At 40.7% G+C, this 18,507-nt stretch overlaps 1 protein-coding gene across 1 annotated transcript; it reads right to left on the bottom strand.

Moving 5' to 3' along the window:
* Positions 1 to 13,457: 13,457 nt before the first annotated feature.
* LOC121968210 lies at positions 13,458 to 14,578 on the bottom strand. The gene is made up of 2 exons (XM_042518677.1): positions 14,402 to 14,578; positions 13,458 to 14,323 (listed from the first exon to the last, which is right to left on the bottom strand). Exons 1-2 carry the CDS (start codon positions 14,492 to 14,494, stop codon positions 13,631 to 13,633), a joined length of 786 nt encoding a protein of 261 aa, XP_042374611.1. The 5' UTR covers positions 14,495 to 14,578; the 3' UTR covers positions 13,458 to 13,630.
* Positions 14,579 to 18,507: the final 3,929 nt, after the last annotated feature.

Genomic DNA, 18,507 nt, shown 5'->3' with positions numbered 1-18,507 from the left:
CCTCAAGCTCATCGAAGGAAGAAAAGAAGGAGAAAAGCACACGCCAATTAGCGTTCATGGCAAGGGAGGAACCGGATTCCGGGAGTGATGGTGACACGAGTGATACCTCAGCCGCGGGTTCATCATCTTCGGATGATGAAGAGGTAACTTCTCCTCATTTAGAAAAATTTTATAAAACCATTGCACATTTATCTACTTTGCTTAAGAAATCAAAAACTCAAATTAAATCATTAAAAGATGAAGTAGAGCTCTTGAGGGCCCTTAGGGAAGATGAGGTTGATGACCTACATCAAGAGGCCCTTGAGGATGAAAACAAAGCCTTAAAGGGTGAAGTTGAGAAACTCAAGAAAATGCTTGAAAAATTCTCAACTAGCTCTAAGACCTTATATATGATTCTAAATGTCCAAAGGGCAGTCTACAACAAGGCTGGGTTAGGATATCAACCTAAGGAGTCTAGTTTCATTTCACTTGTGTCTAGAACCCAATTTCATAGATCACATACTTCTAGGGTTCATGAGACTAGGAAGGTTGTGACCAAGGCATGGGTTCCTAGGTCTTTCATTGTAGATGCATTAGGTCCCAAGATTTGGGTACCTAAAACGTCTATCTTTCGTGTCTTGTAGGCATTGGTCAAGGGGGAGCATCTATCAACTTGGTTTGTTGATAGTGGATGCTCCAAGCACATGACCAGGGACAAGTCACTCTTTACTACCCTTCAAAACAAAAATAGAGGTAATGTGTCATTTGGTAATAATGGTAGTCTTAAGGTTATAGGAGTGGAAGACATTCATATATCCTAATGTCTCCAAATCAAGAATGTCCTTCTAGTCAAGGGGATGACCTTTAATCTCCTAAGTGTCAGCTAATTGTGTGATACGGGTTACACAATTGAGTTTCATTCAAGTCAATGTCTAGTCAAACACATTGACACACTTGACACGGTACTAGTAGGCACAAGGGTAGATAACATTTATCAAGTATCTTTTAAAAGTGCTACTAATGCCTCTGCTAAGTATTTCATGTCAAAAGAAGAAGAATCATGGCTTTGGCATAGGAGGTTGGCCCATGTGAACATGAAGAATATTCGAAAGCTGGCCAACAAAGGATTAGTGCGAGGCCTACCAAGCATCAAGTACCAAAAGACAAAATTATGTGATGCATGTCAAAAGGGTAAGCAAACAAAAGCGTCTCATAAAGGTAAAAGCGCTGTAAGCACATGTACTGCTTTAGATTTATTGCGTATGGATTTATTTGATTGCAGTAATGACATTTCATTGAATGGAAGTAGATACTGTTTAGTGATCATTGATGATTTTACTAGATATACATGGACTTTCTTTCTGAAAAATAAGGATCAAACCATAGATATTTTTGTTTCTTTTTGTAGAAGAACTGAAAATGAAAAATCAACAACAATTAAAACAATTAGAAGTGATCATGGTGGAGAATTTCAAAACCATAGATTTTTAGAATTTTGTCAAGGAAAAGGATATAGGCATGAGTTCTCTACTTCAAGGACCCCACAGCAAAATGGGGTTGTGGAGAGAAAGAACCGAGTCTTGCAAGAGGTTGCACGAAGCATGCTCAATGAGTACTCACTACCGAGCTACTTATGGGCTGAAGCTGTAAATACAGTTTGCTAAGTGCAAAATCGAGTCTTGATACATAGGTTTTTAGGAAAGACTCCCCATGAACTTTGGTTTGGGAAACCCCCTACAATTAAACATCTTAAGGTGTTTGGTTGTAAGGTGTTTATCTTGAACACCAAGGATCATCTTGGAAAGTTCACGGCTAAGGCTGATGAAGGGATACTGGTCGGGTACTCTCTCACCAGCAAAGCCTATCGAGTCTACAACAATAGGACTAAATTGATTGAAGAGTCCTCGGATGTAGCATTTGAAGAAATCCCTAAATCAAATGATCAATCGAGGGATGTAGGAGAAATTCAATTTGAACTTAGAAGTCTAAGTTTGAATGATCAAAACATAGAAAGAGTCGAAGTTAACTCCGATGATGATGAACAAAGGCAACAAAGGGCTCAGGCTGATCCTTTGCCTGATACTGAGTCCTTGCCTGTGTCCAGTGAGACCACTCATGAGACACCGCCAACACCAAGGCAATCTAGGATAGCATCTAGTCATCCCCAAGACCAGATTGTTGGAGACATCCAACAAGGGGTTAGGACCAGATCATTCTTTAGAAATGAGTCTAATGAGGTCGCCTTGATCTCAGAAATCGAACCAAAATTAGTTGATGAGGCATTACACGATCCTGACTGGATCATAGCTATGCAAGATGAGTTAGGTCAATTTGAAAGGAGCCAAGTGTGGGACTTAGTTCCTAGACCTAAGAAGACCACCATTATTGGAACCAAATGGGTCTTCAAAAATAAGTTAAACCAAAAGGGAGAAGTCGTAAGAAACAAGGCAAGACTTGTAGCCAAGGGCTATAGTCAAGTCGAAGGCCTCGATTATGATGAGACTTATGCTCCCGTGGCCCGATTAGAGTCCATTCATTTAATGCTAGCTTTTGCTGCACATAGAGGCTTCAAGCTCTATCAAATGGATGTTAAATCAGCCTTCTTAAACGGTTTCATTAAAGAAGAGGTCTTTGTTGAACAACCACCGGGGTTTGTGAATACCGAAGCTCCAAACCACGTGTACAAGCTCAAGAAAGCTCTTTATGGGCTTAAACAAGCACCTCGAGCTTGGTACGAAAGGTTGTCAACTTACCTACTAGAGAAGGGCTTTGTAAGAGGTCAAATAGATCCAACACTATTTCTGCGTAGAGATGGTGAAAACATATTTGTAGCCCAGGTGTATGTCGATGACATAATTTGTGGCTCAAATAACAAGGACTATTTGAATGAATTTATCACTCACATGGAAAGTGAGTTTGAGATGAGTCTGGTGGGAGAATTGACATTCTTCCTTGGACTTGAAATCAAACAAACTCGAGATGACATTTATGTCCATCAGACAAAATACACTCAAGAGATGCTCAAGAAATTCAAAATGAGTGACTCTAAGGAAGTATCCACTCCAATGGCGTCAAACACTCGCCTTGACAATGATGAGAATGGAAAACCAGTTGATCTAACGCAATATAGAAGCATGATCGGTAGTCTTCTATATCTCACAGCTAGTCGACCGGACATACTTTTTGCTGTGGGCATGTGCGCTAGATATCAAGTCCGTGCCAAGGAATCTCATTTAATTGCAGTTAAGAGAATCCTGAGATACCTTAAGGGCACAATTAGAGTAGGTCTCTGGTACCCTCGTACTGAGTCTTTTGATTTGATAGGTTATACCGACTCCGATTATGCTGGGTGCAAATTGGATCGGAAAAGCACTAGTGGGGGTTGCCAATTTTTAGGTTCATCATTAGTTAGTTGGTCAAGTCGGAAGCAACATTGTGTTGCTCTCTCCACGACCGATGCTGAATACATTGCCATGGGAGAGAGTGTATCACAATTGTTGTGGATGATCCACACCCTAGAAGATTATGAGCTTTCGTATAAGGGAGTGCAAGTGTTATGTGACAACATTAGCACAATAAACCTAACGAAAAATCCAGTCCATCATTCAAGGACCAAACACATTGAAGTGCGTCATCACTTCATTAGAGATCACGTAGCTTGGGGAGACATTGCGCTCACATATGTTGAGTCAAAGTCAAACCTAGCCGATATTTTCACCAAACCTTTTCCGAAAAATGAATTTAGTCATTTAAGAAGAGAATTGGGGATGTGTTTGGCTCAATAGGTCATTTGGACTTCATCATGATCAATAAGGACAATTAGCACGACAAGAGAAATTGGGAAATTAATTTGGGCAACTTGGGGACATCTCACACAAACTATAAGGTTTAACAAATTATTTTTGTTTGCTAGAAATGGGGTGAGATGCTAGGATCAGCCAAATTATTCAAAATGTATCATGCATCCCTTGAATAATTAGGTTGAAGAGACATAAATTGAGTATGGGGAAGACCATTACATAATTCATGTGTAGTTGGTTCCTAGATCTTACTCATATATTCCAACCAAGGAAACTTGGTTGGACCTTTACCTAGAATTTATCTAACTTTGGTTAATATGTTGATTGATATTTTTGATCGATACCTTTCATGATTTTGATTGAAAATAAGACAAGCTATTGAGGTAATGATAGCAATTTGGATATACTTTGACAAACTTGAAACTGATCATAGCAAGGATGTGTTTTGAACCAGGTAATAAAAAGATGAGTTTTGATTAATACCTTGGTTCACTATAGATCATAGTTTCAGAAGTTTCTCTGGTTTTGAAACCTTAAGGTTCAAAACGTCTGAACTCTATGCGTTTGGAGTTGGTCTGAGTTTTTAAATGTTTGGAACTTTCCGGTTCTGAACAATTTCAGACCGTAAGAGCTCATCTTTCGGAAATATTTATGTTTGTAGATTCTTCAGGTTCGAGGTTCTGAATTTGGAAGTTTCTGAACTTTTTCAGTTCTGAATCTTCAGAATTTTCGATAGAAAATTTCTACGAAATTCAGTTACTGAAATTTCAATTTGTCAGACATTGATCGGTCCACAGCCCGATCAGGAGAGGCTGGATCAGTCTATCGACTGATCCAGAACTCTCTGTTTGTTTACTGATCGGTCCAGAGACCGATCAGGTTATTCTGACACACAAGGAGGCTTCCTGATCGGTCCAGGGACCGATCAGGAGGTTCCCTGATCGATCCGCCGACCGATCAGGGTATTCCCTGACCGATCAGGAGGTTCCCTGATCGGTCAGGATCTCTTATGATCAGACGGCTGTCCGATCATGATCACCCATCCCTCTTAACTCTTCCCGATCCCTTCTCTTCCCATTACACGCCGAAGCCCTAGCCGACACCCTCCTACGACTCAACTCTTCTCTCCGTTCTTCGAAAGATACATAGATGGCACCAAGGTAACTTCATTCTCCCCAAGCTCTACTCATTTTGGCACTTCATTTTCATTTCTCACCAGATCTGTGTAATTTGGCTTGGTTCTCGGTTGTTGGTGGCTTCCGTGCTCACCTACTTACCCCCGTCCGTGTCCCATTTTTAACTTTTAGAAAGAAACAAGTTGGTGAGGGACCTTCTAAGTCATCAACTGAGAAATCTAAACCTAAGGCTCCCTCCCAACCTCAACCATCTGTTTCTGGAAGATTTCCAAACCATCACTTTGAACAAGCCTTTCAACAAAGAACCTTCAAACTGCTTCCGTGTAGGTCTGTGGATCAAAAATTTATGGATGAATTTTATCCATCTGTGTCGGAAATACTTGCCTATTACAAACTTGATTCTCTAGTCTATTTAGAACGGGACATCAATTATGACTTAGTATCTGAGTTTTATAATAATCTTCATCAAACTAATGATGTTAATTATAAAACTAGAGTTGCTAAGTAGACTATTGATTTCAATTTCTCAACCTTCTTTGATTATCTAGCTTACCGGAGGTGTTCAGGAAATGTCTTTTCCATATACCCTGATTTACCAGATCCCTTACCTTCTCCTTTTGATGTCTCATCTGACTCCATTTATGAGTATTTCTTCGGCCATCCAAGACCGGGTGGACAAGATGAGTTAGATGTTGATTTTCCTACCTTTGCAGCCTTGAGATTATCTGCCCCAGATTACATTCTCTTTAAGGTTGTCACAAAATTGCCTTCTACCAATCACATCTAAACCCTTGTCAGAGATATGACCATATCACTGCTTGATGCTTTATGGATTGCGTCGGAGTTTTGATTTTGACATCATGTCGAGCATTTATTCGTCTATCATCTCCTATAGTGAGCCTAACAGCTTCACCGTTTATATGTCTTATGGGCATATAATTACGGATTGGCTCGAGACCCTACATATTGATGTCTCCAAGGGAAGGATAGTCAAGATGGTGAGGCAGGACTGCAGGCTTGGAAAACGTGCATTTTCCAAGTCTGGCATCATAGGACAATATGAGGAGGTTCGTTGGAAGGACGGGAGAGCACTGGGTGAGTTACCACGGGCACCTCCACGACAGGTTGATGCTGCTCCTATTGCTGCTCCTCCTGCTGCTGCTGCTGAGTATGGAGAGGCAGATCCTGATCTGCGCTGGCAGATCGCTGAGCTGGAGAGCCGCATCGATCAGCACGATGAGCTGCTGGCTGCTGAGCTCCATGGGCTGCGCGTTCGGATTGACCAGCGTTACGATGATCTACGCAGTCAGCAGTTGGCGACGCAGCAGGTGCTTCTAGGATGGATGGCCAGCTACCCACCTCCGCAGTATTTCTCGTGCTATCCACCCTCGAGCAGCAGCTTGCCGCCTCAGGGACTCATTCCTCTAGCTGATGATGATGATGCTCCTCATATTGAGGATGTTGATTAATACACTTTGTTTTATGTTGGTCATTTTGATTGTCTATGTTTCGGATACTGTTTGATAGGTACATGTGTCTGACTTGGATATTAGCTGTTTTCATATATTTATGCTACTCGTTTTTCTATTACTTGCTTCTCTTTATGTTTTAGTTCTTATTGGCTATTTATATACTTTTCATATGCCATATCTTGATTGTACACTTAGAAAGAATTCTATGTGGATTAAGAAAGAGACAGTATGAGTTAAGGGGGAGTCCTTTAAGTCCTATTACCTAATTTGCACCTTTTCGGTGTTTGACAAAGGGGGAGAAGATAACTAAGTTTAGAGATGAATGAAGTTTTGATTTTAGGGGAGAGGATAACCTTAAGGATTATTGACTTCCTTACATAGTGTTGTATCCGTCTTAGGGGGAGGATCTTGATTCCCCTAAAATTATGGAAGATGAACATTTCTGATCTAAACTTAAATCGTGTTGTCAAACAACAAAAAGGGGGAGATTGTTGATACAGTCTGACCTGACTGTTGTTTTGATGTTGACACTGATTTAAGTTTGTATCAGATATTAATTAAACTCAGATTGATTACTGATCAAGGTTGATCAGATGGAAAGGAAAAGTCCAAGTATGGAAACTTGGCACGAGGAGTCGGAGAGAGCTCGGTAGCTCGTTCTCTGGACTAGGTCAGAGAGGGCTTGGTAGCTCGTTCTCTGGACCGGACGGAGTCGGAGAGGGCTCGGTAGCTCGTTCTCTGGACTAGGTCAGAGAGGGCTCGGTAGCTCGTTCTCTGGACCGGACGGAGTCGGAGAGGGCTCGGCAGCTCGTTCTCTGGACCGGACGGAGTCGGAGAGGGCTCGGCAGCTCGTTCTCTGGACTGGACCTGGAAGTCGGAGAGGGCTCGGTAGCTCGTTCTCCGGACTAGGTCAGAGAGGGCTCGGTAGCTCGTTCTCTAAACCAGGAAGGCTTTAGGTTTAGGGCTGGGAAGCTCTAAACCTACATAGGCATTGGATCGGTCTGTTGACCGATCCAGTGATACTATGGTTATCTGATCGGTCACCAGACCGATCAGTAATCAATCAGTAACTCTCTGTGAGAATTATTGATCGGTCTGGTGACCGATCAGTAACCAATCAATAACTCTCTGTGAGAATTACTGATCGATCTGGTGACCGATCAGGAGGCAACGAATTTCGGGAGAAAGGATAGGGGATCGGTCTGTGGACTGATCCACCTATAGCCTGATCGGTCCACAGACCGATCAGAGCCTTCCTGGACCGATCAGGTTATGGCCTGATCGGTCAGAAAGGTTGTGGATCGGTCTGCTGACCGATCCACGATAATGTCTGTAGTTTCTGCTGTTTCTCTGCAACTTCTGATTCGTCTGATTTAACCATCTGCTGTGAGCTTTTTAATTTGCAGGTTGCAGGTATCATGACAATGCTTATATTCAAATTAAACTCCATCAGGAGAATAAAACAAAGGTTTCTTTCTACTGTGTTTCGCTGCAAATGGTGCAATTGGAGTATCAACGTTCACTGGCTACGATCTGGCTGCGATCAGTTGACAGTCAGCTTGACTCTTGCTTATTGGTTAGAGCTCAGAGACACCTGTGAAGAACATGGGTTCTATTGGTGTGAGTTCATAGAATCAGATGAGGAGGAAGAGTGATTGGCGACGCCTTAGCTTGCAGCAGCGATTCGGTGCAGGTTGACAGTGATTCTGTACAGGTTGAACGTAGTGGAAAAACAGAGGCATAAGAAGAAGGAAGATGATAGAAGAACAAGAATCGATCAAGCAAGTAAAAAGGTTTTTTCGAGCTCTTGGCTGAGAAGCTGTTGTTTTCCTTCTTGCGCTCTGCTGTCGTCTTCGTGTGGCTGTGAGCGTATTCTTCATTCTTTCTAGCCACTGATTGCTGTAAGTCTCGTGCTTCATTTACATATCTCTGAAGACTTTGTGGAGAGGTTACTCCACCGATAAGGAGGAAATCTTTAGCCGGAATCTATCCGGGGTGTGATCTACCGAAAGATCAAGGAATCGTCCACCTTACGAACACGCCGAGGAGTAGGGGCAAGTTATCCCCGAACCTCGTACATACTGGTGTTAGTGGTGCTTGTCTTTCTTTTTCGTGTATTACATTTTTGTTTGCACATTTCCGCTGCGCTAACGATTTGTAGGAAGAAATTCCTTAAGCGTTTAGAGGAGGCTATTCACACCCCCCTATCTAGCCATCCGAAGATCCTAACACGGACATCTGGTGGAAGTCAAAGTAGGTCATGAAAGATCAGACACTTGGCACGAGACGGTAAGTCCAAGTGGGTCAAGGTTGACCGGACATTTGGCGCGAGGAGAAAAGTCCAAGTGGGTCATGGAGGACCGGACACTTACCATAAGATGGTAAGTCCAAGTGGGACAAGGTTGAACGAACACTTGGCATGAGGAGAAAAGTCCAAGTGGGTAAAAAGATTAACCGAACACTTGGCGAAGAAATCCCGACAGGTCAAGGTTGACCAGATGCTATGCATGAGGAGTTTTAACAGGTCACGGTTGACCGGATGTTGGAATTGGGAACCTTGGACTTGAGTTTAGGCAAGTCAAGGTTGGGGTAATTGATCAGCTAATCGATTGACCTAAGCCCAATAGATCAGCCGATCGATTGAGAGAGTGCTGCGACAAGCAACGGCCTAATCGATCGGTCGATCAATTGGGAGCAAATGTCGCGAGCACAGAAAGCTTCTCCCCAATTGATGAGCCGATCGATTCAAGCCTCCCCAATCAATTGGTCAATCGATTGGGAAACAACCGTTGTGCAGTATATAGGTTTTGGATGGTTGAGATCGCTAGGATCTTACATGGCAATCGATTGAGAGCAAGCTCAATCAATTGAGAGCCCTAGAAGCAACGGGTATAAAGTTGTGGCAAGCTTTCTTCTCCGCAGTGCTTACACGATTCTTCACTACGACTCATCGCCGAACTAAGAGCTTGGAAGAGAAGTGTTGTTGCACTTTTCAAAGGGTCCAGAGGCATCTACAAGCTACAAGGGTTCAAGCAAGAAAGTTTTTCATTTGTATTATCTTGTATTTACTTCTTGTTTCGAGTTGTATGCTTGTGTGAGTTTGTATGAGGTTTCTCCACCTCCGGTAGTTATCGAGAAAGATGTTTTTTTAGTGGAGAGTGCATCATGTGTGGATCCTTGGATTAGTCACCTCTTCTTGAGGTGGATACCAAGTAAATCCTCTTGTTAGCATTGTGAGTGTTTGCTTCGAGTTCTTTTTCGCTGCACATCATCACGAAGAATCAAGACAACGAACGCGGCGAGCTATTCACCCTCCCCTCTAGCTACAAATCGATCCTAACAGATTTACCATTGTGACATTTTTTACACAAACATCTTATCTTATCCTTATCCATAATCTCAACATTACTAGTCACAAAATTCAAAAATTATTCCAACCTAACTTTAAACTCATCAGTTAAATCCCGACGCTTAAATAAATTCTTTTTATACCTCAAAACTTTTCTATTCTAATTTAAACTATTTTCAATCCAATTAAAATATGTAACAAAAATTAATAACATCAATTAAAATACATTAGGCATTAAATAATCTGAATTAAATGATAAGCAAACTATTCTAAACTAACCTACAAGCATTCAATGATTGAACAAAATAGAAACATAATAAGCAACTAAGGGGGTGCTTGGTTTGTGGAAGGGAATGAGATTAGGAATGGGATTCATTGAAGTAAGAATGGGAATGAGGAGTTTTGAATCCGTGGACCCCACCATTCCCATTCCCCCCATTTTACTTGGTAATGGCCAAATCCCATATTTGGGGGTTTGAATCCGTGGGCCCCACCATTCCCATTCCAAATATTAACATTCCAAACACAAACTTTCAATCCCTTTCCCATTCCTCATTTCCATTCCCTCCAACCAAGCACTCCCTAAGAACTAACTAACAATGTAGAATTTTTAACATCTAAATTACATTAACCAAATCAAAGGGAATGAAAGGGGAATTCCATCAAACACTTAACAAGCATCAACATATTCGAATCAAATACAAGAACCCTTAAGCATGAAACATTGGATCTACCACAATTAATCAACATAAACTCATTCAAACAACCAATGCATCGAAGACACAATCATACATGAAACAATCAATCCCAACACAAATGAAATCAACTCAAGCTATCCGAAATCAGAGGATGAAGCTGTTGTCCGGATGTAAAAAATTATAGCTCAGGAACAACCAGTTCTCATTGAGTTGTTGTGGCATATCCTAGGTAGGGAATCGGCCGGCTAGCCTCAGCATAGCCAGCCTCGAGGGTGTGGCGGCCTCAACTCACACCCCCTCAACCTCCCCTCTCTCCCCCGCCAAAAGACGCATGTAACCTCTTGTTTATTTTTTTGTTTTTTTTTTAAAAATTTTATTTTAAATTTTTTTAATTCATACTTATGTATTCATACTTACATATTTTTAATTTTTAATTTTAAATTAATTTTTATTTTTTATTTTTAATTAATTAATTTTTATTCATACTTATATATTTTTAAATTTTTATTTAGTTTAATTTTATTTAGTTTTAAAATTAATTTTATTTTTAATTTTTTTCATTCATACTTATATATTTTAAAATTTTTATTTAGTTTATATATTTTAAAATTTTTATTTAGTTTAAAGTTTTAATCAATTTTATTTATTATTTTTCATTAATACTTATATATATTTTTAATTTTATTTAATTTTATTTTTTAATTAATTTTGTTTATTATTTTTTCATTAATACTTATATTTTTTTAATTTTATTTAATTTTTATTTAGTTTTATTTTTAATTAATTAATTTATTATTTTTTAAATTTTTTAATATTTATTTAGTTTTATTTCTTTAATCAATTTTGTTTATTATTTTTTTTATCAAAATTTTTAATTTTTTTAATTTTATATAATTTTAAATTACTCCCTTTCTTTAAATTACATTCCTAATTTGACACTTAAATTACCCGCATCCAACTATTAACACATGTCATAATCTTCTCTCCCTTTAAATGGGTCACTCGTTACAAAACACGCGCTCATTTGTGGTACGAAGTAATAGGTGCACCACCACTAAACGCATCGAGAGCAGAATTTGGAGGCAATATTGATTAAGATTTCTATTTTTATATGTTTTTATGTTTTTTTTGTATTATTACATGTACTCTTCATTTGAAAAAAATATGTTTGTTCCTAAGTTATGAATGTGTTCATTATTAATTGATAGTATTTTTTTAGTTTTAAATATAAACTAAAAATAAATAAAAGATTATAAACATATAAAAAAATTATTGAAAAAAATAAAACTGATAAAAAATTGATAAAGAAATTGATTAAAAAAATTAATAAAAAAATAAAATTTAAAAAAATCAATTGAAAAAATATAAGTATTATGAAAAAAATAATAAATTAAATTAATTAAAAAATAAAAACTAAATAAAATTTATATAAAATTGAAAAATAAAGTATTGATAAAAAATAATTAATTAAATTAATTAAAAAATAAAAACTAAATAAAATTTATATAAAATTGAAAAATAAAGTATTGATAAAAAATAATAAATTAAATTAATTAAAAAATAAAATTAAAAATATAATTATATGAGAGTTATTTTTAAATAAAATTAATTAAAAAATTAAAACTAAATCGGAATTAAATGAAATAAAAAAAATAAAAAAAAAATATAGAGAAGGCTACATGCGTCTTTTGGCAGGGAGAGAGGGGAAGGTGGAGGGGGTGTGCGTTGACCCGGGAGAGGGGGAAAAGCAGCTCTCAATGAGATTGGAGGAGTGGAGAGAGGAAAGGACGCTTACTGCTACACCTCTCCAAGCTCACGTTCGTCGTCGTCGTTTTCGCTCCTGATCAAGGGAGTTGGGGGATCGGGGGAGTAGGGGGAATCGAGTAGATTTGGGGGTTGAAGGGGATCGCAAAAATTTGTTAAGCTAGTATTTGACAATGAATAGTAATTCGTCGCCAAATGGACAATTAATCTAGAATTTGTTGCCAATTTAGCAACTAATCATAGATTCGTTGCAAATTTGATGATGAATCAAAATTTGATATCCCAACAAAACTAGGCAAAAATCTTTAAATTTAGCAACGAATCCATAATTCGTTGCAAAATTTACAATGAATACTTGATTCATTGACTTAACCAAATATGAGATACCGACCAAAATAGGAACATGATAAATAACATTAAACTTAGTGACGAATCCTAAATTTGTTGCCACTTTGGCTATAAATCCATAATTTGTGGTCAATTTGGTAATGAATCCTAGATTTGTCATCAAATTGGAAATGAATCTAGGATTCATCGTCAAATTAGTCGTCAAATTTGAGATCCCGACCAAAATATGAACATGAAAAATAACATAAAACTCTAAGTTTGATGATGAATTTTGTGACAAATTTATTTTAGGGAGGAATTCTATGACGAATTAGATTTGTTGCTAATTTAAGGATAAAATTTATTTTGTCATAATTTTCGTTGCTAATTTGTGACGATTACTTTGTTTGTTTTAAATTTTGTTACTAATTAGCGATGAAAGTTTTTCATGACTATGTTTTTAGATTTTTGATTGCTCACCATCTAAGATTATAATACTTCTTAATATATTTAATTACCTAATTATATATATATATATAATATGAGTCGATTGAGGATATTCGATTTAATCAATTTTTGAATTTTAAAATCTAGACAGAATCCAAAAAAAACTGAAATAATTAAGATTTTAAAAAATAAATAAATAAATTTCTGAATCATTTGAATCAAATTTCCTAATTCGATTGGTTCGACTTGAATTTGATGTAACTAATCTTTTGATGCGGAAACTAAACAAAAAAGTGCTACCTTCACCATTGAAAATTTGAGTATTCAGTAGGGCCAAATACTTACCCTTCAGTTAAAATACGGTCTATAACGAATAAAGAGCACAAACAATTTAATCTAATGTTATATTATTCATACGCAGAAGATTAAATTGATAAGTCTACAATCCTCTCGACTGTTTACCTTTTTAAAAGATTTCGTTTTCTCGCTCGACACCTCATCCTTTCTTAATTCTTTGAATTCAGTAATTAGTTATTTTGTGACGTCGGACAAGAGGATCCTCCTTAAACTAGTAATACATTTTTCTTACCAAAAAAGGAAAAAAAAAATATAACTCAACGACGTTAGCTAGCATTATTCTTAGGCTCAGAGTTCAAAGTTATGCTCTTTTGAAAAAGTGATTCATCAGGAATAGAAACTGCATCTTCGTCTTCAAAACTCCCAAAACTATAGTATACGCTACCACGAACACCACCACCGTCGCAATATAAGGTATCAGCGAGATGATGCGATTCTCGGGGGTGACCGCTCCAGTGTTGTACGCAGCCAGGATGGTTAGCAGATCCAAGTACATGATGCCCACCGCCACCACCAAGCCAAGCCTGCTCGCCTTCGAGTCCGGGACCAACGACAGAACCAGCAGGATCAGAATCAGCACCGAGGAATACGCCAGGGACATCGAGTTCAGGATCTCGAATTCGCGGTATCGTCTATGGTTCTTGAACCGCATGATGGGATCCCCTGCCTGGTACGGCAGCGGCACCACGGCATCGCCGCCATTTTCTCCTCCGAGAGGAGCCGGGGCAAACGATGAGGCGGTCATGGTGCTGGACCGGGCGGCGGTGGGCGACGGGTCGTCCTGCCAGAAACCACCGGGAGGGTTTAGGCCCGCTTGGTACGACATTTGCAGGAGGAGGGTGGCGACGATCATGAGCATGCCGCGCATCTCCTTGATCTGCTGGGTGATGAAGTCAGACGAGTGGGTGCTATCCTGTTCGGGCCCCTGATGATTGATCTCTTTATCTTTCATGATCTTGTTTTCTTCTTCTTCTGATGCTGGCGGTGGCGGTGGCTGTTGATCCCAGTTGTAACCCATAAATTAACACGAATACACGATGAACCAGAAGAGAAAGTATAAATGAAGCAGTACCTGAATCTGCTCATCACGATCGAAGACAGGAATGGGCTCCTTCGCCGTCTGACCATTATGGAGGACAAGTTCCACGCAGTTTGTCGTCGACATGTTTCGTTGATTCCAAGCTGTAGAGAATTACTAAACCTAACTCACTATATATAGAATTCGATAAAGTTAGCTTCAGATGCTTACAATGATGAAACCACCGCAATGGCGAGTAAAGAGGCATCGATAAATTAAAGCAAGAAGTGAATCAAATTCTTAAATTATTCACAAAGAAAGAATAGAAATTGTAGGACTCTATCACTTGACTTCTTCTTCACTTTGCATAAAGAAAGGTCATGTTTCATCGTCAATCTAACCTTGCCGTGTCTGACATATGGGTCTTTGTCAAAGCTTATACCTTCCTCTCTAGGGACATGCAGTGTTTAATTCCAATCACCGACCTGACTAAACCTATCGACTAGTTATTGTGTTTTTGCGGTTAATTAAATATATCAATGGATACACTACAATTATTTCAACCGGACCAATTGAATCGGTCCAAAGAAAGCGAGAAAAAGGGAGAAACGCCTTAACTGTTGCCACCACTTTTCCTAGACACCTTTCTTGGAACCTTTGATTTCTTGAGCTTTTGTCTGGTGAAACTAGCAGAGGTTATGCACCCGAGGCTGATCTTTTGTCGATTGCTCATCATGATCTGATCTCATCCGGAAGCTGAGTCGGACAGATGTTAATCGAGTTGTCCTCGCTGTTGACGGAAAGTTGCGGTGACGCCTAGTTGATCTGGTACCTATGGAATGACTGGGACAATGAGGCGAGGGTTTTGCACACATTCAGACAAGCACTCAGGTCGTTAAAGACCAAGAACTAGGGAAAAAGTCTCCGGGTCAGGCCCTCCGACGCTCAAGTCAGATACTTTTTCCTCAGAAGCACAGTGAAAGGACGAAAAGTAAAAGACAAGTGTGAAAGACGAGTGAGCGTACCTGCGTAGAGACAAAGTCTCCCTTTTTATATGGTAGTAGGTACTTCTGGAGTCTGACGTGTGTCAGGGAATATCGGGTGTCAGGATTTGTCTGGCGGTAAATGACACATGACATCTTCTTATAGGTTTAAGGAGGAATCGACGGGCAATGAGCCCTAGACCATTAGCATATTCCCTGACATGCGGTGATTATTCTCTGACGTTTTTACAATTCCCTGGCTTGATTGTCGTATAGTGTATGCTTGCACCAGCCTGTTAAGTTGTATAGTGTATGCTTGCTTCGGTCTGTTAAATCATATAGTGTATGTCCGCCCCCGGTCTGTTGACCTTAGACTGGGTCCTCGTACTAGCAAATCTTGACCTATAGGCACAGACCTGCATTCCCTAGCGCATTCCCTATTTGTTGTCCCGTAAATCCAGATCTGTACGTCCCGCCCTGCATTTGCCATTCGATCTATCCCGGTAGATCTAGACCTGCGCCTACCGCCCTGCCAATCGAGGCCTTCGCTTGTCGCTCCTCAAGTCTCGTCCCGTATGCACAACCCTGCTCCGTATTTTATCATGTACGTCCTGAATCGTATGTCTAGCTTGACCCTCATTTCCTATTCTGCCTGTCTCATCATTTAAATCCTGACCTGTAAGCCTTAGTCCTCATATCCCACCTGTACGACCTGGTCCGTATATCCCGACCTGTACGTCTTGGTCCGTATATCCTGTTCTGCATGTCTGTAAGTCCTAACCTATATCCCGTAAGTCCTGAATCGTATGTCTTGGCCCACATTTTCTGTTCTGTCTGTCTCATCTTGTAAATCCTGACCTATAAGCCTTAGTCCACATATCCCGACCTGTACGTCCTGGTCCGTATATCCTGTTCTACATGTCTGTAAGTCCTGACCTGTATCCCGTAAGTCCTGAATCGTACATCTTACCTACTCACCATGTAGGCCTAACCCCTGAATGTCACTTATGTCCAACCTGGATCATCCTGTAATTTGGACTTCTGACCATCACGTAGGTCGGACCTTTGACCACCACGTAGACTTGACTTTTGACCGCCACGTAGCCTTGACTTCTGACCGTCACGTGAGCTTGACTTCTGACCGTCTTGTGGGCTTGACTTCTGACCGCCCCGTGGGCTTGACTTCCAACCACATCAGCTATCCGAACCTACTATCATGCACCATATCATGATCGAAGAATGGAATGGGCTTTGTCGCAGCAGAATTGCGTGCGATGCAGACTGAATTAGCCTAAGCCCGCTCTGCTTCTTCTGGAGTCACCACAGCGCTGGAAATATATTGGGCAGGAGAAAATGAGCACTATAGGTTGAGCCAAGAGGCCTACCTCCATTCCAGGGAGTTTGGTGTCCAAGTAGGGGATCGCTTCGTGACCTCCATAGCTTATGGTGTGGCAGGGGCCTTGCGACAACTATATGAACAAGGATACCTTAATTCCGCTCCCCCCGAAGACTTCTTAGATCACCGTCGTATTTTAGAAAAAATACCTGACGAAGTCTTCTCCGCCTTTAAGTAATTTGTGTTTGTAAACTATGTAAACTGAACAATTCTATGCTTAATTTTCCATCCCGTCTATTGTTATCTATCTTGAATGAGTCTGATAATTTACGAAGAGTATGGACATAACAATCCTAACTAGGTAAACATTTTTACTGACTGGTCGGGCCATTATTCCTGATCTGACTTATCGGGCCAGTATTCTCGACCTGACTTATCCTGCCTCCATCAGATCCACACTTATTGGGTTTAAACTTTGTAAAAAATAAAGTTATCTATGTGTGATAAGGCCGTAGATAGTTAGCGCTCCAAGGTCGGTTTAGTTTCTTACCCCAACTGTCCTACAGGTAATAGGCACCGGATGCCAACTTTTTAACAACTGTATAAGGCCCATCCCATTGGGATGCTATTTTGGCTACATCCCCGACAGGCTTTGCTTGCTTCCAGACCATGTCCCCTTCTACGAAGAAATGAGGAACCACCTTTCTATCATAATTCTGCCTCATCCTTTGTCGGTAAGCCGCTAGCCTAGCTGCCATCCGCTCGCGAGTTTCACTAATAAAGTCCAGCTCTGCAAGTCGTCGCTCGGCATTCTCCTCATCGTATAACATTCTCTTATTTGAAGGCACCTCGATCTCTATAGGTACCACTGCCTCATTGTCGTAAACTAGATGAAACGGGGTAAGGCCTGTGCTCTCTCGGGCCGTTGTACGGTAGGTCCAGAGAATACTTTGCAATTCTTCAACCCAATCTCCTCCAACGTGATCCAAATTAACCTTCAGTCCTCGCACAATTTCTCAGTTAATAACTTCTGTTTGACCATTACTTTGCGGGTATGCCACGGATGTGAAGACTTGTATAATGTCGAACCCTTGACACCAGGCCTAGATCTTCCAGCCTTGAAACTGTTGTTGGAGCCCCAAGGTTGTTTTGGTGTGATCAATAAGTTAAGTAAGGTCTTGTGTGTTTCTAACCTTGTGTCTAAGTGTGCAGGAGCTTAGAAGCACAGGTAGTCGAGTGGAAGACGCAGCTAGCGAGAAGGACGGCATGCGGTGCATCCGAGGGATGATGCGCTGCGGAAGAGTACACCGGCGAACGAGAAGGAAGTGTACGGTGGTTCCGAGGGACGAAAACCAGAGCGGAAGACTGCTCGAGGAGCAAGAGACGCAGCTAGTGAGAAGGATGGCACGCGGTGCGTCCGAGGGACGAAGACTGCGGATGAGTACGCCGGCGGACGAGAAGGAGACACACGGCGATTCTGAGTGACGAGAAGCCGGAGTGGAAGCCCAGTCGAGAAGACCGGAAGTTGGGTTCGGGTGAGCCCTTTTCCGGATGGCTGAGATCACCCAAGCAAGCGGATCCGGAGTTGAAGACCCGGACCGAGGCGACCAGAGCCGGAGCAGAGGACCCGGAGCAGAGGACCCGGACCGAAAAAGTCAACCGAAGTTGACTTTTGGGTCCGAGGCGCCCGGAGTTGACCGGGGCGCCAGGAACGTACCGGGGCGCCCGGAAGTCCATCTTTGACCAGATCAAGTCTTTCGCGATCTGAACGTTGGGGGATAAAGTTTTATCCCCGCGGAACCCTTCAAAGCGCCCCGGCCAAGGCTATAAATATAGCCTTG

This window comes from Zingiber officinale, chromosome 3B (assembly GCF_018446385.1).
Source record: "Zingiber officinale cultivar Zhangliang chromosome 3B, Zo_v1.1, whole genome shotgun sequence".
NCBI lineage: Eukaryota > Viridiplantae > Streptophyta > Magnoliopsida > Zingiberales > Zingiberaceae > Zingiber > Zingiber officinale.
Note: the sequence above shows the minus strand (reverse complement) of the source record. Positions and strands in the feature narration are given on the sequence as shown.